A 24,777-nucleotide genomic window follows, 5' to 3' on the forward strand; every position below is an offset into this window, starting at 1 on the left:
GTGCTCACTGAGTCTGTACATGGTCAAGGTTTTCCTAAGTTTTGGATCAGTCCCAGTGGTCAGGGTATTCTGACCACTGGGACTGGTTGAGTGTTCTCTGTTTAGAGCCATATAGAATTCCAGTTTGCTCTGGTTTTTGGTTGATTATTTCCAGTGTGTCAAATAGTTTTCTTTTTGTTTTCTTATTATTTAGTTTAGTCTAATGGGGTTTCTGTTTGGGGGCTCTGCTTACGTTTGTGAGCAGAGTCCCAGAACAGCCAGCTTAGGGGGTTTCTATCTAGGGTCTCTCTGTTGGTGAGGGCTTTGTTATGGAGCATGTCAGGGTCGCCTTCTTTTAGTTAAAAAATTTAAATGCTCTCTTCTGAATTTTTATAGTTAGAGGGTATCATCCTAATTCTACTCTGCATGCATTATTTGCAGTTTTCCATTGGATGTGGAGAATGAATTTGGAGAATTCTGAATGCAGAGTATCAATTTTGGTGTTTTTCCCATTTTGTAAAATCTTGTTTGGCTAATGGACCCCAAACCTTGCAACCATAAAATGAAATATGTTCTATAACTGAGTCCAATATTTTAGGCTAGATTTGTATTGGGATGCCCAACTTGATGTTCATTTTAATGGCTTAAAAAGCCCTTCTTGCCTTGTCTTTTGGGTCTCTCACAGCTTTGTTGATGTTACCTATGGTGCTGATGTTTAGGCCAACGTAGGTATACTTTTTTTGTATGCTCAAGAGCAATGGAATGTAGAAAGAATTTATATTTGTGGTTTTGGATCTTTTTTGGAATATCATAATTTTTGTCTTGGTTAGATCCACTAACAGGGCCCAGGTCTGGGAGAATTGGTGCAGAAGATCAAGGTGCTGTTGTAGCCATTATGTAAATTTACGAATTCAGACTTAAATTGCTTACCTGAGTGAATTCAAAGGTCCAGTCCAATGCCAAGTATAGTGCACTCTGTAAAACATATAAGCAGCTGTTTACATATAAGATATTAGAAAAAAGTAGAGTTGATTTATGTAGAGACTATGACAATGATCCTTTGCCCTTCAAACCTGCTTATGTACAAGTGCTGACGCCAAGGTCCATGCAGTGGAAATTTCATTTCTACTACTATTCTTATGTAACCTTAATGTTTCATATTACTCAAGTTACTTTTATTGTCAGTGCTGAGCAAGGTTGATTGGGTGATAAACTATGAGGTGGCTTTGTTTTGCATAAGACAATGTGTCTTGTATAACGTGTGGTTATGTGCGTACCCTCTTAGAAAACTGGTTCAAACCAGTTGTGACAGAAGATGAGGCTGATCTATAAATGCGCTATAAATGCTCCTTAAGTCTCCTTGGGGTCTCTCTGTGTTAGCAGACACTGAATTCATTTTGTCTCTGTATATGCAGTCTGAGCCATATGCATATGTAAGAGACTGCTATAAATGCTCTGAAAGACACCTGCTCTTTGTGAATTTTATGACACTTTATGACAGAGTTTCCACAAAGGTGTACAATCCCATAACTTACTCATTTACAACTCACCATTAGGATTAACACACTATAGTCAGCACTGCCTACTTGTGCTGGAACATTGATAAAAATTCAGGAAGCTATTAAAAATTCAATATTTAAATATATTAAATTAAATTATATTTCATTTATAATATTTAAATACATAGTACATTTCACAAGGCATATAAACACAAACAAGTGCTCTGGATCCTGGCACTAGCCATGCTGCAATTATGCTACAGAAGACAAAAGGATAGCATGCTGAAATGGAACATTAAAGACCACAAATGATGTGCCATGACATTTGTGGGCAAAACTTTAAACAGTGAACTTTCAGTTGCTCTTCTGTGGTTCATTTTGAAGAGTACAATTTTCAGGGTTTAAATACACACATACTTAACTGTAGTAGGAACATTGAACAGTCCCTAAACATAATATATTATGCCATGCAAAAAACAAAAAACTCAATTATTTTCTGAAACATTGATCTGTATTACAGAACAATGAGCAGTCCATCAATATTAGATTTAAACCTGAACATGGATAAATAATGCCAATCTCCATAACCCCTAGGCTTGGAGGAATCAAGAAGACAAATCATCTTAAGTTTAGGCTTTATGACCTGCAAAATATACGATATGTCAAGTAAAGGTTGAAATCTGCATTGCGCAGAGTGCTGCAACTGTAAGATAAATTGCATCACTGTATTGCTTTCTTCAAAATATAGATGTATTATTTGTTAATATTTACTTTTTCTTCAGGATCTACAAACCAAAACGATGAAAGCATGTTCCCCAATATGCTAACTGATATCTTGAGCGGACTGCGCACAACTTTTAAGAGAATATATTTGTGACAAAGCAGATATCTTCAGAATATCTTTCATTGCATGAACTACACTTATGTGCATGTGTGAATTTAAAATCTAAAAGTAGATGCAAGATTCGACAAGTCTGTCAGGGTGACCAAATAATGAATAAATAGTTACATTCCTATGAAAAAAAGTAAAACTTACACCAACAGAGATGGATGACAAACCAAAGGAAAACCCTGAAAAATGAGTGGAAAAAGAGGATAGAAAATGCCCCCGTCCATAGGGCAAGAGGAGTCACTGAATGGTTTGATAAGTATGAAAATGACTCATGGCCTTCAATCACCAGATCTCAATGCAACTGTACACCTATGGGAGATTTTGGACCAACGTGTTAAACAGCACTCTCCACCACCAACAAAACACCAAATGAGGGAATATCTTTTGGAAAAATGGTGCTCCATCCCACCATCAGAGTTCCAGAGATTAGTAAAATTTATGCCAAGATGCATTGAAGCTGTTCTGGTAGCTCGTGGTGGCCCAACACCTTACTAAGACACTAAAATAAACCAGTTTAAAACAGTCTATCTTTTCCTTTTCAACCATTCCTTTGTGCTGCTGGATTTGTGCTTTGGGTCTTTGTCATGCTGAAAGACACTAGACCTTCACCTCAAATCAGATTTTCTGACCACATATGTCACTCTAAAATGCCTTGGTAATCTTCTGATTTCATCATTCCTTTGATGCATTCAATGCCTCCAGTACCAGAGGCAGCAAAACAGCCCCACAGCATGATACAGCCTCCACCATGTTTAACTGTAGTTGGGGTGTTCTTTTCCTCATGGGCTTCATTTCGTTGCCTATAAACAAACTGATGCACTGCATTCCCAGAGAGCTCTAGAATGGTTTCATCTGTCCATAGAACATTATCCCAGAAAGACTGTGGCTTATCTATAATATTTTTAGCTAACATTAGTCTTGCCTTTTTGTCCCTTGCCTTTTTGTCCCTTTCTGTCAATAGTCGTCATGTCCACATTGGCCTTTGCCCATGGAGCCCTACTTGGTTTGGGGGCAGTGTATGGTACAGGCTGAAACCACCATTCCAGTTTGCTCCAGGTCAGCCTGAAACTCTTCAGATGTCTTACGTGCTGTTTTTTCCACAATCCGCATCAAGCCTTGCAGACTTCTCTCATTGAGTTTCTTCCTAGTACCACATCCCGGAAGCGTCGTAACAGTTTTATGACTGTGAAACTTCTTATTTTTTTCTTCTTTATTTCCAACAACAACAAGTAATGGATCTGAAGTCTTAATTAATTTCATGCATTTCAGTGAAGTCTTAAGCCAATTAAGGCAAAATTCTGTCAAAGCAGAGAAGGTTCCCATCTGGTACAGCCGGAGGAGAGCAACTGCAGCGCCTGACTCAGAAAATGGCAGCCGCCTTGCTCCCACAAGGCTTTAATATCACCTGACATATTGGTGTTCTACAGCGCCAGCAAAATTTTTAACCAGCATGCACTGTTTTAAGTCCAGCATGCATGCATGAGCAGGAGTTGCTCAGTTATGCAGACATTGTGTGTGGAAGACCATGTTGGTCCAAAGCTGTACAATTCGAGCTGTTGGTTCCAGCCCCAGTAATGCCCAAAGCCAGAGCTCTCAGAGCTGTAGTTAGAATAGCACTCTCGTGAAAAATGAAGATTGCAAATGTACAAATCAGTGTGTTGCTATCAAGGGATCTGCTGCCATCTGCAACCTCTGCCGAGCCATATCAGGGTTTGAAGGGAAACAATGCAGTCCGGTTGTGGTTATGCTGTGTAAACTCACAATTCCCACTCAAGGACAAGTGCTGGGGGAGGTGAGCTTCCCACGACTAATTAAAGGGCCTTGACATTCTTTCTTTTTATACACATACATTTCATGACGTAAAGAAGTTCCAAGCGGTTGAGTCTATGTCAGCATTTGCCTTGACAAGTTCAGGATGATTTAATACAACAGATCGCGTGTTGAGCCATTTAACTTTGGAACGAAATATCAGTATCAACACCAGCAGTGATGTTTTTCATCAAAGTACCGTCATATCATTTAGATTACAGCTCAAAAAGTCCTAGTTCTAACCAGCTTGCATTGTTTTAAATCCAGCATGCATCCCGTTAAGTCAGTGTGATGGAAATGCTTTATATTTACCGTAAGAGAATAACGACAGAATTATTCTTTGCGGTCATTTATTGAAGTCATTTGCAAATAGGTTTCACGCATATCAGAGAGTATGGTCTCTGTAACATTCAGCGAAAAGCACAGACGTGTGACACACTCTTATACACACTTGGGAGGGGCTGTTACATCGGTTAAGTCTATCTGTCAAACCATTTGGTCAGCAGTCCCATCCCACTCTGCTTCAAGTTCCTCATAACATATAGTGACAGGGTGTGGACAATGTACTTTAACATACAATATAATATATGAATATAACATGTGAATTAAGTTTGGCGGTGCTAAACTTACCCAGCTCATTGGTGTTTGGCCCTCTGCGCCAACTGCAATGATAGACCCCCCTTCCAAAGAAAGAAAAAAAACAAAACAAAACCAATCAGAGCTCACGCTGAACGTCATATAAACAGTCTGGTCAGTTTGTTCGCTCCTCACTGCACTTTGAAACTTCTAGTCAGCCACATCTGAAGAAACTCAGCACATTAGGATTACGAATTCAATGGGACTATCGGTGAGAAAATTCATCCTCGGCTTTTCTGCTTCGGACACATGGACGTTTACGGATAATAAGCGCTCCTAAAATTAATGGATAACAGCCACTCCTGTGGAATTTCTTTCAGTCGTCCGCAGTGAATTTTACTCTGTAAATTTGGACATGGACGTTTACGGATAATAACCGCTCCTAAAATTAATGGATAACAGCCACTCCTGTGGAATTTCTTTCCATCGTCCGCAGTGAATTTTACTCTGTAAATTCTTCCTAGGAAAATATTAGAGGACTTTAACATCGGTATTGAGGAAATGTTTGGAGTGTACAGAAATGTCTTAAATACGTTAACGTGAAATGCAGAGATTCGGTAAGTAATGTTGGGTGTTTGAGGAAACATCACTTGCATTTTTTTTTTTTTTTTTTTTTTGATGAATTTTTATTTAAATGCAACAAACAGTAAAACACACACAAAGCGGGCACGTAGTCGACAAAATAGTTTCGGTTTCGTCTATTGTAAAACCCCATGTTCCTTGAGTACCGGTGTAACTATTGTCAGCATTTTAGGACTGACTTCACCCGAAATGAAGGTAACATTACTGTTCCCTATTTTATTTCCTTGTCTCATCCCTGCAACGTAATGCAGTTGTAGTAGGTATGAATCATTAAAGAGGCATCTGCTAATTAGATAACTAGCAGATTATGCGACTTGACCTAAACTATCTCAAGAAGCTAGCATGGCTTCTCCTCGTCTTTCGATAATTAGCTGCAGCTGGGCGACTCCACATTCACCATGCATACATGGCTATTAATGGTGTATGGTACTCAAGACCGTTAGGAAAATATCTAAATTTAGCTGTGGTTTGTAGTTTGGTTTTTATTACTTGGCTATTTGTGTAAACATTTAAATGCTTTCTGAATGCTGAATATACCAAGGTTATATATGCCATGTATTTTTTTTTTTAATTTTTTTTAAGCTCCTGAGCGAAACTAAGTGCATGTCAAGAAAGGCTTTTTTTTTTTTTTTAAATGTCAGTTATCCGCAGGGATTTTATTTATTACTTTTCACTTAAAAAAAACAATATGTAAGTTCCACAAGCTTTTGCATACAAAAGGTGGTGGTGGCTGGTTGCTCAATGGTTTACTGTTGTTAGGCTGTGATCAGTCACATTGTGCTGCCTATGGAGAGGTCTTTTGAGGGCATGTTGCCTATAGCAAGACAGCCCAGTAGCAGTAAACACAAAGTATAATTACTGACCTTTTCTAACTTTCCACTACAGCTACTGCTTAGCCCCCCCTCCCCCTTCTCTCTTCAGAAGACCTTAAGATTTCATGTTGGTCTCATAGAAACCTTTTTAAGGGTTGGTTCAACCAAATTACAAAAAAGAAACCTTTTAACACTTGCTTCTAGTGGTATCTAGGTGTGCAGATAGTTGTGGTTGTATGCGGCAAGGTTATCAACCTCTTTTGGTGATCCTGACAAATTTACATTCAAATTTAATGGTTTTAATTATAGCCTGATCAATATTGAGTTTTTCAGGTCAATATTTGAGAAATTATTTCAGAAAATGTAACCAAATTTATTTAACCAATGTTTTTTGTGTCCTTTTTTTCCATAAGTAAAATTAACAAGCTTTTTTTGATAACGAGGATGTTTTGTCAACTAATCCAGTGCCTAGACCCGAATCAACAGTAAATGTGTCTTACTTACAATTATGTGTTATGTGCATCCAAAGCTTGATATATCTTATTCCTAATTCATAGAACTCCAATGTTTGTCCAAAAATTAAACACATCAGTGAGGCACACCCTTGCACTGGGTGACAAGTTTCCTCATTACCAAAATGAGCTCTGAAGTTTATTTTGAGTTGATCCAATATACACGACCATGCTTTTGGAAGAGTCCTCAAAAGATGCACTATTTCCTGTCATCTATATTAATTTCATTCTTTACTCACCAGGAATGCCTTCCAGGATAGATTTTTGTTGCTTTACCAGTAAACTAGACAGCTGTCCTGTTTAACATACAATAGAGAGAACCACAAAGCCATGCAGAATGGATAGTTCTCTGGCATCCAGTTCAGGACTCTGGTGTAGGCCCACAGAGCAATGAAAAGAACTGCTCTTTCCTACCTCCAAACCATGGACCAACACTCTGGGCTGACCATTGCATCCCTCGATTAGCCTCCTTCATCAGCCTTTGGATGATCAGTTGCTCAGTTATGGTCCTGAGGACCATCGTTTATGTCTGTCAAGGCTCTTATTTGTTCTAACCCCATAGTGGTGTAATTAACTTTTAAAATTTACTTGGGATTTAATTCTAAAACATGCTTTTAGATGTTTATTTGAGACGGTTGCTCTTCTAACTCTTGAGGTTTTAGCACTTGTTCCTTTCCAGTTGGAATGCATTTGTTGTAAGTTACTTAGGACAAGGGGTATCTGCCAAATAAATGCAATGTAATGACACAAACCATCTGAAAAAGTAATGTCAGGAAGCATTTTGGTCAATTTGGTGATTTTTGTGAAATGCAGGCAAATTACATGATTGCTGAAAAATGAGCAACAGTTCTCTCGTATTTTACTGTAGAAGCCAAAAAATGGCCACAACCTGCAGGTTTCTCTGTGCCTAGCCATGAGTTTGGGGGTTATGGGCAGTATTATCTACTCCACTTAGCCCTAGTCCAGCGGCTGGAATGTGTTGATCCTGGAAATGGGTGTGATGATATTGCTGATTTTCTGGAGTGAGTCTTTCAGAGTTAATCGGCCTTAAGTGTTCTGTTAGTCCAATTTAACCTGCAGGAGTTTGCGAAGGCTCATGTAACATGTTCTGCTGCCACAGAGGAAAAGCCATTCATGATGAATCAAAACAAGTTTTTAGTGTCTCCCAACGTCTTTGCGTCAGAAATAAACCAGGGAGAAAATCTGTCAGCCAGGAATTACGTCTGTCACAGATAAGGTCAAAAAAGACAGTCTGAAACATGTTACTTGCCAAAGAAAATAATAGAGAGAGAAAGCGCTTTAGTAATTCAGTCAACTGACAAGTGGCCACTGGGGAAAACCCATCTAGGGCACCAGAAGTAGGGGAATTGGAAGCCAGGAGGGCCCACATTATTATTATTACATGAGTACTGAGTACAAACATCTTTGAACTTGGCCTTCATTTCCATCTCGACTACACACCTGTAAAGTTTCATGACATCATCTTGTACAGTTGTAAAACTATGGTGTTTACAAAATCTGTCCGCACGCTGGCTGGTTGACTGGCTGGTTGACTAGGTCTCCAGGACCAGATTTTTTTTTTTTCATGAAGACACACAGGCAGACAGCCTCACAAGATGAAAATAATACCAGCTCGCTATTGCAGCTGTTATTAATGCAACCTAAGCAGTACATTCTACAGTTTGATCTCCCTGGAAATTAATGTTTACTTGCTTGCCTTTTAGCTTCTGTTTTTCACATATTTTATTGCACTCGTTATTTCTGCCAAGGTGGTCATGTTTTCACCTGTGTCTGTTGGTTGGTTTAAATCTTTTGTCAGAAGGATTACGCAAAAAGTACTCACCCATTTTCATCAAACTTGATGGAGGGATGGGACACAGGCCAGGTAAGAACCCACTAAATTTTGGTGCGGATCCGGTTAAAGGGGCGGATCCAGGAATTTTTTTATCACGTTGCTCAGCATTGCGAGATGAGGCTTTTGTTTTTTGTTGTTTTTTTTTCCCCCCCAAAGTTTTTGTGAATATTTGACCTTGCGTGAGGTATGCTCTCTGAGTGCCATTCTAGTTAACAATGCTTACGTTATACAAATCGCCATGCATAGGTACAAATTGTTCTTAAAACCCTGAGATATTAGTATAAAGTCCCACAGTTTTGCATGTTTTATACCAGCCTCAAAAGTGTGTGTGTGTGTGTGTGTGTGTGTGTGTGTGTGTGTGTGTGTGTGTGTGTGCGCGCATATGTAGGTTGTTGGAGGCAAAATGAAAAGTGTGAGAACTTTCAGGTCTCTCCACCATCCTAACCATTCCCTTATCTTACTTATTAATTTTATATTCCATATCGATCTCTGATTTTGGAGTTAGGATTATTTTATTTGTATGTGCTTTGTGTTTTTCTCTTTTGATATTCTTTTTGATTTACTTGCATATTTATCTTACTCCAAGTTGAGTCAAGTTTTACTTCGTTTTTCAAATACATTTTTTTATTTTATCTTTTTTGTTTTTTATACATACTCATGTACATGTATTAATTTATTGATGTACTGAAGTCATGCCCATTGTTGTGCTCGAGTCAATGTACTTATCAACTATTACAATCACTATGACTTGGGTGTGGTGTGATGAGTGTATTGATTTTGAGTATGTTTTTACAATTTTTATGTACATTTTGTGTGGAGGGCTTTTTGTAGCTCCTCAGCGGTACAATTATCTTGGGAGTCATGGAGGGCTTACTATATAGAAGTGCATTTTGCTCAGGGCCTTTACAGCTAAAAGATGTTGCATAAGTTGGTATTTTTCACTAGTTGCCTTTGCAGCTCATTACCATAGTGAAGAATGCAATAGTTGTGCATACTGTGCTCCTTCCTTTTATAGCAGAACGTGTAGTCTCTTACCACATAAGTGCATTACTATGACTAACAGGATGTGTTGCTGACGCACACGGGGAGGGTTAGTTCCTCAGTATTTAAGTCAAACAGAAACTCTGGGCTCTTTTTTTTTTTTTTTTTTTTTTTTTAATTTCTTTTCATAATAGTTGTTAGTAACTCTGTACCACTCAGAGACAGCTCTTTAATTCCTTTTATTCAAAGTTCTGAAAGTCTCTTTCAGAGAAAAAACTGATTCTTTCAAGGTTTTTATTATCCACCAGCCTGGCTTGGTCCTCCCAACCTCTTCAAGATAAGTCTCCGTCCCTGTCCCCATGATGGCTAGAGGTTAACCCTAATTACGTCAAGAATAGATGCTAGGACCCCAAGGCATTCCTAGGTGTCTGTAAGGCTGGAGTATGCAAGGAACTGTTATACTAGGGTGACTAACTATCGAGCTGACCCGGCAGTGAGGCACCTCCCTAGTGTATCTAAGAAAGGTCTATGATTGGGGGCTAGGATTGTTCACCTTTTGGGTCGGACCCACTGCCTCGTCAAGGCTCGACACTCCCGGCATGAAAGACTCACTGAGAGCTATGCCACCTAAGGGTCTCAAAAATGGGCCACTTCTCTCGGTGACACCTCCGCATTCGTGTGGGAATGAATGTATAGTGTGTGTGTGTGTGTGTGTGTGTGTGTGTGTGTGTGTGTGTGTGTGTGTGTGTGTATATAATATAAACCATTCAACATTAAACCTGGTAACTGGTTTTAATGTTGCGGGTAATCTGTGTATGTCATATTGAATTAGAACCAGCCATTTGTTCTGAACATGGACCCGTGAGATCAAGTGGTGAAGGGCAGCATGATTTTCTTCTCGATGTTCTAATTTTTATTTTTTTATTTATTTTATTTTTTTTGTAGACCTGAGAAACACTGAAGTCATCGCTTGAAAGATTGCTCTCCATGCAATGCAATCTGGAAGTCCACAGAGCCAAGGAGGAGCGGACCCCGCATTCCAGCACCAGAGTAATGTGGATTCTCTTACATCACATCAGGACAATGTTAGACCTCTACCAGTGGTTCACCCTGCAAGTGGAATACAAATCAACATGGTAGCCACTCAATATCCTGAGGAGCTCAGGGTGGTTTATGGTCCAGCTCAGAGGCAGCAAGACAATGTACAATCACGACAGAATTTCCAGGGACTCCACCAACAGAAGTCACAGGCAAGGATAGCAAGTACTGGATTCCAGCCCCCAAAACCCCAGGATAGTGCATTTACTCCTCTGAACAGTTGCCACCAACTAAGCAGAAAAGCTAATTCTGACTTTTATTTATTGCCGCATGTCACTGCACAATGCAACAGTTATTTTGAGACATCTGCTTATAATAGGGGACAACAAAGGGAATTTTCAACTCAAAATTTTAGTAGACTTTTCCAGAAAGGGTCCAATTTGAGCTATAGTGGGCTGCAGCAAAGACATTTAAATAGTGGCTTTTCAGGTAGTACCAGTCCCGTAGCACTTAAGGCAGGCACCCTTGGAGTAACAGCACAGACATCTCCTTTACAGGATCAGTCTTCTTCTCTGCCTGAGAACAAACAGCAGACATCTTGCCCACTACTACATGCCTTACTGAAAGGAAATTATTCAGATTTCAAATTTTTTTTTACGACCCCATCTTCTATGTCAGAGGAAAATAGTGCCAGCAGGCACTGTAAGAGTCAGCACATGAAAAGTTCACTAGATGCTCTGAACTGTGGACAGACTAGGAAACAAAATAATTCAAGAGAAACTCATTCCACCTCCAACCCCCCAACTCCCTCTCTTTGTGGTCAGCCGTGCACAGACAAAGGCTCACCAGTTGGAGAAACTGAACCATCTACAGATGACCAAATACAGGACTTTATTGCAAAACGGTGTGAATATTTTAGAACAGTTTTAACTCAGAAAAAAGGAAAACATGGACACGCATACTCCAATAAGGACTGGGGTTTTTGCAATGATGACAGGAACTCCACTCTACAGTCTGACTGTAACTTGCCGAAGTCCAACAGTGTTGCCCGTCTAGCCCCAACATCTGCCTCTGACAAAGAATATGTAAGGAGACAAAGTGTCAGCTGTGCTGAGCAGTGCACTGCCATGGCTGGACAGGTACTTCAAGAGGGCTATTCAAAGGACAGCAAAGCAAATGCTGAGTTAACTCCCAAGTCTAAAGAGACAGGTGATTGTACTACAATTGCATCAGAGAAACATTCAACAGGTACATTAGTCTCTGTTATAGAAAGCTCAAAACATGCTTATAGAATTGAATCTGAGAATAGTCCATCTGTATATTTTGATTTGCCAGTAAAAATACACTTGGATTTAATTATGACTACAAAGGGTAATAGCAGACTTGTTCATTCAGATTACTGTGAAGGTAAAACATTTGTCAGTCACAATGATGAAAGTTTCCATAGTAAATGGTGTCATAGGTACTTGTGGAATGGCATGACCACTCTTCATTATTCATTAAATGCACTGAAGGAGTTGATTGCTAGTCTGGAGAAAGCAGAGACCATTGCAGATTTGGACAACTTTTCTAAAGCCATACTGCAACAATATTGGAATGGGGATATAGATAACCTTCATCTCTTTACATCCACAGAATATCCACAAATTATGGCGAAAGTTGCTGCCACTTGCACAAAGAATGAAGATGAGAGTCCAGTGGTTCTCACAGCAGTGGCTTTGGATAAGCTGACTGAGAAGCACCCCGGTTTGATGCTGAACCGCAGCTCATCACAAGAAGAATACAAGTCTCCTTGGTTAAATATCAACAAGGATTTGGATGAAATTGACCAAATGCCTGGTGTTTTTTGGGCTCTCACCCACATGACAGAGAATGACAACAGAGAAACAGGCCCAAAATCAGTGGAAGCAGTAGCGTTGGACAATGTGCAAGGTATGACTGATCTCTTGGATGATTTTCTAACCAAGTCAAGTTCAGTGGTAACTGGAAACAAAACATTTGTACCTCCATCACTCAATGAAAATCAAGACACAAATACAAAAAAAAAGAGAAACACTGAAGATCAACATTGTCACATTACCTGTCAGGATATAATTGCACATTCCAAACTAAATTCATCAATTGATCAAATTCATAATGATCAGATTCATAACGTAATATTAGTTCCTACACACCAAAGTGAACGGCTGTGGAACCAAACAAGTCACGAAGGTGTGCTGGAGGATGCAGGTTCTGTGCATTCACAAACTGATTCAATGCTTGTACTTTCTGAAAACAAAGTCCAAGAACCACCCCTACTACCTGAAAGCAAGGGTGAGGACGTGCGCTCTGTGAAAATTTTGAAAGATCCACAATATGAGGACATTTCAGATGACGAAGACCTGTCACAGCTGTTGACAAACCTCCCAATCACAGAGCATGAGGAATTAAACTGCCCACCAAGTTTTGAAGATCTCCACTGTGAAGATAGAAGTGAAGATGAAAATCCACAGATTCAGAGTTTGACTGTAGCGATGCCTTCACTTACACAAGTCCCTGGACCCAACAATAGGCAATCATCATCTGAAAATGAAGGCTATGGAAATTTGCAGGGTCAGACCCAGATGAAGACCGAAAACATTTCAGATGAACGACTGATACCAAAGAAGCAGGTTCCAAATACGACAGCGCTGGATATAGCAAAACATTGTCCATGTTGTGTTAAAACTGAAGATGGTTTCGAAAATCTATTATATTCTAAAAGTGACAGTGAGAGACATCTGGGTTTGCAAGCAAACCACTCTGTTTCATGTAGTCCTTCCTCTGTTTTGAAAGATGGAGATGAAACTGACGATCAGATGAATGATGACTGGATAGTCATACCTATAAGCATGTCAGACCTTAAATTTGAACCAGATTATGAATCCCAGGACATCCCAGAAGAAGTTGTGCTAAATGATAGTGAAACCGGTGACAAAAAAAGACAGGGTGACATAAGTCAGACACACTGTGAGTTACAACATCCAGCTTCACAACCAGTACCAGCTTCTGCTTCTTCCGAAATAGAGGTGTTTGACACACTAGGTTGCTTTCTACAAACAAAAGCTGCACAATTTGGGGCAACTTTTGAGGTTGCATCAGGCAGGAGCACACCTGAACATGAAAGGGACTCTGAGGGAGAACCAGATACACCCAAGAACATGAGAGAGTCCTACTCTGAGCCTGAAGATAGCTGTGACACTGAAGACAGTTGTGATTACCCATCTGCAACAGAGCAGAACTATTTGACAGTGTCCGGGCAGTTCTTAAAAAAGAGGTCAGCATGTCTGCCTCTAGAGACAGATGATTCTGTGTCTGAAAAAGAGAGTGAACATGAGGCTACAAATGTGCAAAAAGGTCAAACTGGGAGCTCGGACAAGTTGGGCTGTATGGAAAAACTTAGAGAGCTGATTGAAGACAAAGCTGGCTCAAAGTATGTCAGACCCAAGACCAACAGTTTAAAGGTTTCAAAAAAAGAAGATATAATAATCCTTGATTCTGATACGGAGGATGAAAGTGACCAAAACTGCAAAAAGAAGGCAAAAGGGAAGAGATTATTCTCCTCAGGCTCAGTGGGCAGTGCAGATGCCCCATGCTGTCAACAAAGAGGACATTCACCTGAAACTGTGGACAGTCAGTATGGACCTGTTAAGGAAAAGTTCCAAATAAACAGACTTCCATCTGCAGACTTGACAGCACCACAGCGTCAGTCTAAACATCATGACACACAGTTTAAAGAAGTGTTTCAGGATGCATGCTCTGACCTGTCACTCAGTATAAAAAAGAGTGGACAGCTGTTTGAAGCTAAAGGCTCTAAATATGTTAATCACAAGACAGACAGACAAATAACCTCAAAAAGAAGAATAGTTTTCCATGATTCTGACAAAGGGGTTAAAAAAGACAGTCAGTTTAGCAAAAAGAAGGTAATGACGGAGAGAACATTCTCATCAGTTTCAAAAGACAGTGGCAATGCTTTATTTGATATACAAAACAGACTTTCAAGTGAAACTGGGAACAGTCTTTGTGGAGCTGCCAACGAAAAGACTCAAAAACCCATACTATCAGCTGAAGACTCACCAGAGAAGCTGCCCCAATCTGTGGGCAAGGACACAGACTCCACTTTAAGTTCTGATCCTGTGGTTCGTCACCTTTTTGGTGAGAGGTCGTCTCAACCCAAGGATGACTTGAAACTTTTAAAAGAATCGAATCTAAAATCTAAAAACACAGACTCCTGTGAAAATAATACTCAGCATTTGTACAGAAATAAACAAGGAAGATTTGCATACAAACCAAAACCTTCAAATGATAGGCACTGTGCAACAAAGAATAAGGTACAAGCCAATGTAACAGATCCCAGACTGGTTTCAAGACAACGTTCGTTACCCAGTCAAGAAGGCCCATCCTCCTCCGTCAGTGCCTTTACTTCCACAAAAGGACAACTTTCTGAAGCCAGACAAAGCTCAGACTCCTCAAGAGGTTTTTCTCAGTCTGGAGAAACCACCACCTTCTCTAGTCTTTCTGTGCAGAGCACATCTGTTCCACGACAAAATTTGTCTTCACTCGAAGTAAGGCGTTCTCACTCTTATAGCAACCCCTCAACATTAGATCATCCTTACACTCCTACAAAAGGGCCATCATTCTATGCAACCATGCAATCATCAGCAAGGGAACAAGTGACCAATGACTGGCAGAAGAGCTTTGTCCCAACCAGGAGATACAGAAAAACTAGCATGGGGATAGAGGAGGCATTGAGAACTATGGATTACAAGTCATGGAGAGAAGGGAGGCCAGGGTCTAGTTGCTATGACAGGGCACGCAGACAGAGGCACAACTCTCAGGAGTTTGAAACTCCCCTGATGAAGCGGACCAAGAATGAAGCCATACAGTGGACAAAGGATATAAATGGAACCGCCCTAAAGGAACAAAGTGTGTTTGGTTTTTTTGTTTTTTTTTTTGTTTCTTTTTTTGTTTTTTGTTTTTTTGTTTTTTTAATTTTTTCATGGTCCTCAATAAATTTATGATAGTCAAATCAGAACTTATTTTTTAATTTTCCTAACCTTCATTCTTACCGTAGCATACTCCGTGGGTGAGGGTTACAAGTGGAAGCAACCAGTGGCAGGGCCAATAAAAGGTAATATTTAGCTTTTCCTTAACATGGTTTGCTCCATGCATAAGAAAAATTCCTTTACAGCTACCCAATGCACTGTGCAATTTCAATAGATTTTCAGTTTTTTGAGATACAGATGAAGTCTTTTTTTTTTCTCTCCTGTTCTCTGCTGTTTCTCCTAACAGGTTCTGTCAGAGAGAGGCAGAAGTATACATCCACTTGAAAACCCCATCGGTCAGAAAAAAGTGCCGGTGTCTAGGACTGATGTTCCAAAGGACAGGTTGTTGATTACTGTTGTTATAACTGATTCTGTCTTTGATTTTTCCAAAATATTTCTGTATAATACAGTGACAGCCTTTGTTATACGTATATTACTAAACTGAATACTCTGTAATCTGTATTTTAACTGTGTATATATGTGTGTGCGTTTGTGTGTCTATGGGTGCATGTGTGGGTTGTATGTATATATATATTTATATATATATAATTAGTATGTATACATACATACATACATACATACATACATACATACATACATACATACAATCTCATTCTTTCCTCCTCTTAAGTTGACATTGTTTTTGTACTGAAAACATTACATTTTTTCCCAAGGGCACTAATATATTACTTATTAAAATGTTAATTACATAAAGCTTCAATGGCTCAATTTGTTTGGCTCATGTGTGTTTCTCTTTCACCACTAGAGGGAGACATTGCTGTGTAGATTGCACTTAAAGTTTATCTCCATTTTGAATGACACACCATTGCTTGTATTCAACCACACAGTATATTGTGATCTGTCACATTCTCTCATCTGATTAGGAATAGAAGTGGCAGCATTTATACTGCTGCTTTCATTGTGGTTACATGTTAAATTAGCAGCTGTAAAATTGAGGCTCCATAGTACTGAAATGGTGTCAAACATTTAAACAGCTGTGATAGCAGAAACTGGTGTCTTATCAGTGGAACCCTGACACATCACCTGTAAATATTTGTACAATCCATCAGTCTTTTGTGGTTGGCCATCTAGCATCATGACATCTATATATGATGAAATAAATGTAAGTATAGTAATTATGGGTCCAAGCAGCAGCAGCAGAGAACCCCTGCTTGAACCCTATTGTGTTTATTCTGATTATTCTTATCATTCTCCACAAAATGATTGGGCAGCAAAAACCATAAGGCCAGGAAACACCAAAATTAAACTGAAGGTGCTTTAATAGTCAAATTTTACTTTTTTGCAATTATCTCTCACATCTTGGCCTAGAGTCAAAATTCTTGCATCATGTTGGAAAAATTCATGCCTTTTATGCTCATGACTGTGTAATCACCTCGTATTGACCTTATATTATTACTTGTGTGAGGGTCTGTGAAACTATCTCATGAAGGCAGAGGCTGCGCCCAGGGGAGGATGTGAATACCAGAGAAGAACAGGGCACTCTTGTTCCTCTCCTCAAGTCCATCTCACTTGTCTATTCCTGTATGATAAGCAAAGAACTATCTTCACCACGTTTGTGATATATGTCAGCGAGAATGACATATATCAAGCCTATGCCCATCTGGCATTGTAAAAGTCTCATGTGAACTCTGTTTTTTGAACATTTGCACTGCAGGCTCTCTGTGTATAACTTGTTCCCTTGCCGCAAGAATAAACAACCTACTCTTATGAATTTCAGACGGTGTTCCTGAGTTTGTTTTCGAATTTTCCTATCACACGTTAATCTCTGAATTCATTTGGTCTGCTTTAACAATACCATATTTTATTACCCTTTTCAAAAAAAATCAAAAGTGAAAGCAAAACTAATCGGAAGCTATTTCTCTGATTGTCACGCAATTTGGAATACATGATCTACAGACAATGCTGACAAAAACTTATCCAAAGAATATCGATTTGTCACTCTTTCAATTTTACAAGCCCATCCGTTTTCATCAAAATAAGTCATTTTAAAAAATTTGCAAAAACTCATGAATGCATTGAGATACCAGCCTGAAATTTGCACACATATGTTAAAGGCCATTTCACTAAGTTTACTTATTGAAGTATGTATTAAAATATGACAACTACCTAAAATTGGAAGACGTTCTTTTGGATATATCAAGTTTGAAATAAGTCGATGAGTCCACAGTGACAATCAGTGTCTGACTGTAATTAGTACTGCATGCACAGCATTTTCTGTTTCACCAAATATTTGATCAGACTGCACCAAAGAATTTGATGATGCACCTGACCCCCGTAGAATTATATGTAGATTTTTATCACCAATATTTTGACTGTTGTAAGCTTTTTAGTTAAAATGGGCAAAAATAACCTAGTTTTACACGTGATGTCATTGCCTCAACTTGTGAGAATGTGTATGGAAAACCATGTTTCCCAGGTGGTGTAGTAAGTAAGTCATCTTCTGTGGGGACACCTACAAACAAGAAAATTTGTGACATGGTCCCAAATCCCCCCCACTGCTATGGCCCCAAAGCATGATGATAGGTGGGGCTGTAATAATCAAATTTGCGTTTTGGCTCATATCTCAGGAACAGTGTGGCCTAGAGTAGAAATTTTTTCTTCATATCAAGTTGAAGTCATCTGCATCTTTCTTCCACCGGTCCTCTGCTATACAAATGTCAAATTTTGCAACTTTATCTCAATTTTCTGAAAAACCTTCTTTCGACATCTCCTTAGCATCTGCTGGTCCAGTGATTTCAAAACTTGACCAAGATCATCTACAGATTTTGCTGACCTTAATTTTTTAGAAATTTCAATACATCAATCGGTTTTGATGAAAGTAGCAAATGAATCTCCATCAAAATGTCTAAATACAGTACATGCCTTATATCTTGCCAATGCATTGCCTGATTTTCATGAAACTCAACATGTCAGGTCTTTAACACATTCTATGGACGCTCCCCCAAGTTTCATAAAATTAGACCACTAGGAGGACCTATAACAAAAAAGTTGTTTTTCATTGATAAATTATCAGAAAAAGTTCAAATTTGATGCAGTGACTCAGTAACATTTTCGAACTTTTCTCAAAATATTGCTTTGATAACTTAATCAATGTGGTGGCTAGCAGCCAATCAAATTCAGCATCTTGTAATTTCCACTGTGAACGTCCAATCAACATGAAAATTGGTACATAGGTTTGTGATGTCATGAAAGACATCACACCACCACTGCCAAATCTCCAATCTCTAATTTGCATGAAATTGTAAAAAAAAAAATACAAAAGCAAAGTTTCATGGGCCTTTAATATTTTTTGTGTCCAAACATGCTGTGGAACATGCCTTCCCAAATAGCTCACTGGTAAGCTGTTTGTCTTTCAGTCCTTTGGTTGAGGGTTCAAATCCACATTTCATTATCAATTAAACAAGTAATAAGCATGGAAATGCTCCCAATCTACTTGGACACCGATAATTGCAGTCTTCAGCTAATCTGTCTTTATTTAAAGGTTGATATGTAATTCACACACATCTTGGTAAAGTTTGGTTGACTGACAGGCAAGTGTACACTATTTTGCACTGAAACATCTTAAGAACCATAATGCAAAGAGACAGTAAAGATCAGATCAAGCACTGCATTGGTTTTCTAATGTATTAAGTGGTTATTAATGGGATATTTTTTTATCTGGATTGAAGGGTAAAAACTCCTTAAAATTTACCAAACACCATGAAAAACCATCCCTGAACTAGTACCTCAAAATTACCAAGTCAGGCCCCAGTCAGAGCCCAGACCTTAACCCAATAGAAATGCTTAAGCTGATCTCAAGATGCCTTGTCTATTTCCTAACTCTCCTGTCATTTCAGGAGCTGCCATTGCCATGCTCTGCAGTAAACCCAGCCTTCCCACCTATCAGCCAACTGACTCTTCCCCAGGCACCTTCTCAACTGTTCCCTATCCTTTAATCAGCTGTTAGTATATATATATATATATATACATATGTATATATATATATATATATATATATATATATATATATTTACTTTTTTTAAATTTATTTGTTTATTTATTTATTTGAAATTTTCCTAAAATTTTCTGGTACAGGATATAAATCTTCAAAAAAAAAAAAAAAAAAATAGACCAAAGTGAAGATACACAAAACAAATAAGCCCAAACTTACACACTAAAATATAGGTTTATGATAAACTTGTCAGTGGTCACTTATGAGTGGTGCCATGCAATACATATCTCGGGAAAGTCAATATTCTCTTCATGCCCCTGGCAAGGTCAAAGATCATGGGTAACCTAAAGCTGGTAGGTGGTGGTGAGCATTTCAGCAGGGCGGGTGAGGCTAACACACAACCTGAGTTTTGTTCATTTGACTGCAGGTCATTAGTCTATAATCTTTTTAGGGTAATTCAGCTGCATTTCCCAGGACTGCACTGTTGCTCTGTTCATAGTAAATGCCAATACATTATGTACAGTTTTAAGTGGAATGTTAATTTATCAGCACAATAAGAATCATGTGTGGAGCTACCTACTAAACTGTTGAATTATTAGGCAAAATACTCAATGAAGTTTCCTCAAATCTGAAAAAAGATGGCACAAACTCTATCACTGTGTCCTTGACCTGCATAACAAAGTCACTTGTAGTCTCAAAAGTTTTTTTTGTTCTTTTTTTATAGTTGGACAGAATATTACACTATGCATACTTCCAGTCAGTCTTTCAGTTTTTTTTTGTTTTTTTCAAAAATGGGTTTTAAGTATAAAAGAATTAAAGATGGAATAAATGAATTCTTTGAGGAAGATATTAGGATTAACTGGGCAGTGTGGCTATGTTCCTGTAATAATATGACTGTAAGACATTGTAGAATTCTGTGTTTTTCTCCTTTGTTGAACCTGGCCAGTTTAGTACATTTTCATGACTGAATTAATATCTCAGAGGACAGGACCTATTTTGTTTATGATTAAAATGTGTGAAAAGACAAACTTGTAACAATTTAGTGTTAGCCTACATATTTTTTAAAATTACACACCTATACACTAGCCACAGAAAGTAGGCTACACCAAGAAGCCACAATAAAAATATCTTCGTCTGAAACATATCCATTGCCATTGATGTTCTAAACACCTATGCTGGTTTATAAATACAAAATTAAATGAAATCATTATTAGTTTTCCAGATTTTGTAATATGCAGGCAGTCCAATTTCTAGTTGGTTTGAGAGAGGATGGTACTGCCCTCTCTTTCAGGAAATATATATTGTTTATATTTGTGTTTTATCACCACACAGCAAAATAATACAAACAGCAGAGAAGAAGGGATGTTTGGCTGCATTGAGTGAAAGGACAATGACAGAAGTTAATGACAGAAAAATTTTTGATAAATCCCTGTATAATTTGCAGGACCGTCTCTGGATGCTTTGGTGCCCTAGGCAAGCTGTCTGCTGGTTCCCCTTGGGGAGGGATCAGATTTTTTTTTTCATCAAAATACTTTCATTCATTCTAATAGTCTCATAATACTTTATTTAACTTTATTCAACTTCTGTTCTGTATCATGTCATCAACATCATCTGTCAATGAGTATTTTTACATTCAAATAGTCCCTGTTATGTATTATCCTGCTTTTAACCATATTCAGGATAAGATACAGAACAAATCCTGATTATTTGTGTCTCTGTATGATTCTAACATGTTGTCTTGATGCCTCCACATTACAGAAAGTCTCTGTCATTTTTGTACTGAGGAGCAGCTCAGCTCAGCTGTTATTAATATGAGACTTTCATACATTGCTTTCCTGGCCACCTTTTATAATACAATATTATTTTTAATGCTTTTTTTTTTTTTTTGTTAAATTATACAACTTTTAGTGCACACCTTAGGCCTACACCAAGACGGAAGTTTTCATTGTAAATCTTTTCTAGCAGGAAGGTCTGGACACTGCTAACAGCAACACTGTAGATATGTGTTCACCTGCTAAATATCCCTGAAACAGATGCAAACCAAGTGCTGCTTCATTCACTGCTGGCGTAATATACCTGAAATTGAAACTAACTGGGTTTTTTTTATATATATGTTGTCGCTCAGCGGGTCACTCACTCTCAAAGCCTTCAGTGTTTTAATAGAGCACAGCTGTCATTCCAGGAGCAAACATTTGGATTTATACCTGATAGGCTGTCTATATCAAAATGCCTGGATTTGCTGCCCCATGACATCAGTGACATTACTTTAATTTCAGGGTAGCCTCATTGTTAATCATAGAGTCTTTCTTTTGTTAAACCTACCAACTCACTTACACATGACTCCAGTTGAGGACATACCTGCACATACAGTATTATCCTTATCCCAGTAATGATTTATCCCGGTGTGGATCATATTATAATGTTTGCATGAAACATAAGTAACCTGGTTACTCACATATGATTTTTATAATACTAAGTATAGTATATATAGTATATACAGTATATATAGTGCCTGAACAAATGAACCTGCGGGATCAGAAAAGCAGAAGAAATCAGTGACAAACTTTTAAATGTAGATCGGCAGGAGCAAAACACAAAATATTTCTTCCTCCTCTTTGGCGCCCCAAGAGACCGCCTAGATGGCCTATGCGTAAAGCCGGAGTTGGCAGTGTCGTGTTGAAGGCTGTGGTCGAAAAAAATTACGTCATAGGTCCTGTCCTAACCACTTTTCCATGTACTTGATGGAAAAAGTTGTGGGGTCTAAGAAAGATGTGAAGGGGAATTCTTAAGGATTTAGGAAAAGACATCTGTGGTACTAAGAGAATGCTAATGCACATATACTAGACTATGTAATTATGCGACTGGGGATTAAAGGAATTGTGTGGCAGTATTATCTCCCTTTCCTTTAGAAAAAGATGGTCCAGTTTACCCTATGCTAAAGGAGAGAAGAAAGGAAGCACTGAAGCACCTTTCCTTAGCATTTAGGGAATTTGACCAGCTCTTATCACAACTACCACTTAGAGGCTTCCGGGTCATTTCACTCTGTTAGGAACCTTCCTTGGCAAAAAAAGACTATAAGACCGCAGCTGAAGTCTGTTTTTCCCCTCAGACAGTGTGTGTCCCCCCCCCTCAGTGGTTAGGGTTAGAGTAAGGTTAGGTTCAGGTTAATGTAAGGGGGAAGACACTTTGACACAACATACAGGTACTACCACAGGTTGTGTTTACAACCCCATGCACGCGATTTCCTGTCCCCTCCTGCTTTTGGCAGCACCATACCAATACATTTCTCCAGTTGGATTTTGGTGTGATGTACCATATGTGTATCACCATGAATTAACGTGAGGTAGGTTGTAGATGCGCGATGGCTTCTGTCAGCGCATTAATATTTGTATTATGTGGCTGCAGGAGCGTTTATTGGCGAAATAAGACTGGTAAGGTAATCAAAACCCAGTCAGTCGGTCACTCAGGACGGAAGTAAATTAACCTCAATTTGTTATAGTATTACAAAAAGAAACAACATTCGATACTTTGTGTCGGACAACACACTGAACAGAGTGAATGGAGGACGCTAGATTTGAATACCCCGCCTTGCCATGCGACTCCTCCGAGCTCCGCCGAGGCGGAGACTTACAGCGGTGTAGCGGTCTCCCCTGCAACACAGTCAGTAGTGTGTCGGGAAGCTCAGCTGACACGGTTCGCCAAAAGCCATCGGAACAGCTTTCAAAAGGAACGTCGGTATACAAAGCAGCTTTCATTTACAGCTAGGAACCGACGCATAAGAGCAGTATCACTTAGTCGATTATTTTATCCAGTTCTCCCTTGCCCCCAGAGATGTGTCGCTTGGAGAGCTAGGAGTGGAAAGCGATACACACAAAGCCGGGATGAGTGGGAGCTCGGCGGTGTCCGGCGCGGCGCCCTGTCGCTTTGCCCACTACTTTGTTATATGTGGGATAGACACAGAAACTGGACTGGAACCGGACGAGTTAGCAGGTATGATCTTTTAATTCTAGGCATCTTATTATTATTATTATTATTTTTTATTTTTTTTGAAAACTCTTTACGCAAGTTAAGAAAAAATTACCATAAGTGCTACATACACATTATAAAAGCCCAAACACCTAATTAATGGCTTATGCTCCCTTTACAGAGCTAGTTATACTGTAAATAAGCAGTCCACATAGCCTGTAAATTAAAACAACAAAATAAAGAGCTACAGCAGCATTAAGGCATAGTGTCAGCAGGCTTGTTGACAGTTTAGTAGTCTACACAGCACCCCTGCCAACTAGTGTCATTTAAGGTAGATGAGCTTCTTGTGTGTTAATAGGGTGAAAATTCAACAGTATCCAAATGTTATAATGTGATTTAAACATCCAGTGCTCTAAGCGTACTGCTCTTAAACCGTCGAAGTGACTCTACTGTTAATAACTATACTGTAGTTTTTATTCACTGTCTTTTCCAAATAAACCCACATCTTAGATTTTTCGCTCTCATTAACAACATACAGGACAGTCTCCGGTAGACAACTGAGCCATAGTTTACTTGTTTTAAAGCCATTTTAAGGAACTTATATGACAAAATTAACCATATAAATCAGACTTTGTTAAAGCAAAATCTCCGTCTCCATCTACTCTATGATGGCACTAGTCAGCTGGGACTCCTGTCAGTAAAGCTGTAGTGTTGCAGCATGTGTACTCTGTCACCATATACATTAACTCAGTAGTTAGTTCTAACAGTATTGAGGATCGCATGCTGTGTTGCTGAGGTATTACATCATAGTCAAATTGGTAGCTTCTGTCTGTGTAACTGAGGCTCTGGGCCAAAGTTCAAAATAGTAAAGTTTATTGGTGTGTTGAAAGTGAGCTTTGATTGCACATTTTTCTTTCTATAGAGTTTTTCTTTTCCAGAGATCATTTGTGTTACTGTGTGTGAGACTTTTGTTTATGTCTCTGGATGTTCTATCAGTTTAGAAGGACCGTGTGTGTGTGTGTGTGTGTGTGTGTGTGTGTGTGTGTGTGTGTGTGTGTGTGTGTGTGTGTGTGTGTGTGTGTGTGTGTGTTTGTGTGTGAGTGTGTGTGTGTAATAAGCTACTTTTGGGGGACAAATTTCAGACTGAGGACCAGTTAATTGGGGACGACAAACGCTAATTTTTGGGTCAGCGATTAAGCTT

General features: G+C 38.9%; 2 protein-coding genes across 11 annotated transcripts in view; both read left to right on the forward strand.

Annotated features, from left to right (window-relative positions):
- Positions 1-4,896: 4,896 nt before the first annotated feature.
- Positions 4,897-16,211, forward strand: LOC120798680. 5 transcript variants are annotated; one of them, XM_040143197.1, is made up of 5 exons: positions 4,931-5,372; positions 10,503-11,843; positions 12,231-15,539; positions 15,688-15,744; positions 15,906-16,211. In XM_040143197.1, exons 2-5 carry the CDS (start codon positions 10,550-10,552, stop codon positions 15,941-15,943), a joined length of 4,698 nt encoding a protein of 1,565 aa, XP_039999131.1. In that variant the 5' UTR covers positions 4,931-5,372; positions 10,503-10,549; the 3' UTR covers positions 15,944-16,211. The 5 variants fall into 5 exon arrangements, with proteins under 5 accessions (XP_039999111.1, XP_039999131.1, XP_039999140.1 ...); XM_040143206.1 differs by having other exon boundaries at positions 10,503-11,804; XM_040143187.1 differs by having other exon boundaries at positions 4,952-5,026; positions 5,280-5,372; positions 10,503-15,539.
- A 7,084-nt stretch (positions 16,212-23,295) lies between these two features.
- dennd5b (DENN/MADD domain containing 5B) overlaps positions 23,296-24,777 on the forward strand; it is a 104,754-nt gene continuing 103,272 nt past the window's right edge. For all 6 annotated transcript variants that reach the window (XM_040141440.1, XM_040141398.1, XM_040141405.1 and 3 more), the window contains exon 1: positions 23,296-23,600. In XM_040141440.1, coding sequence (XP_039997374.1) covers positions 23,492-23,600 — 109 coding nt within the window. In that variant the 5' untranslated portion in view covers positions 23,296-23,491. The remainder of the gene's footprint in view (positions 23,601-24,777) is intronic.

The sequence above is a fragment of the Xiphias gladius genome, chromosome 2 (assembly GCF_016859285.1).
Source record: "Xiphias gladius isolate SHS-SW01 ecotype Sanya breed wild chromosome 2, ASM1685928v1, whole genome shotgun sequence".
NCBI classification, from domain to species: domain Eukaryota; kingdom Metazoa; phylum Chordata; class Actinopteri; order Istiophoriformes; family Xiphiidae; genus Xiphias; species Xiphias gladius.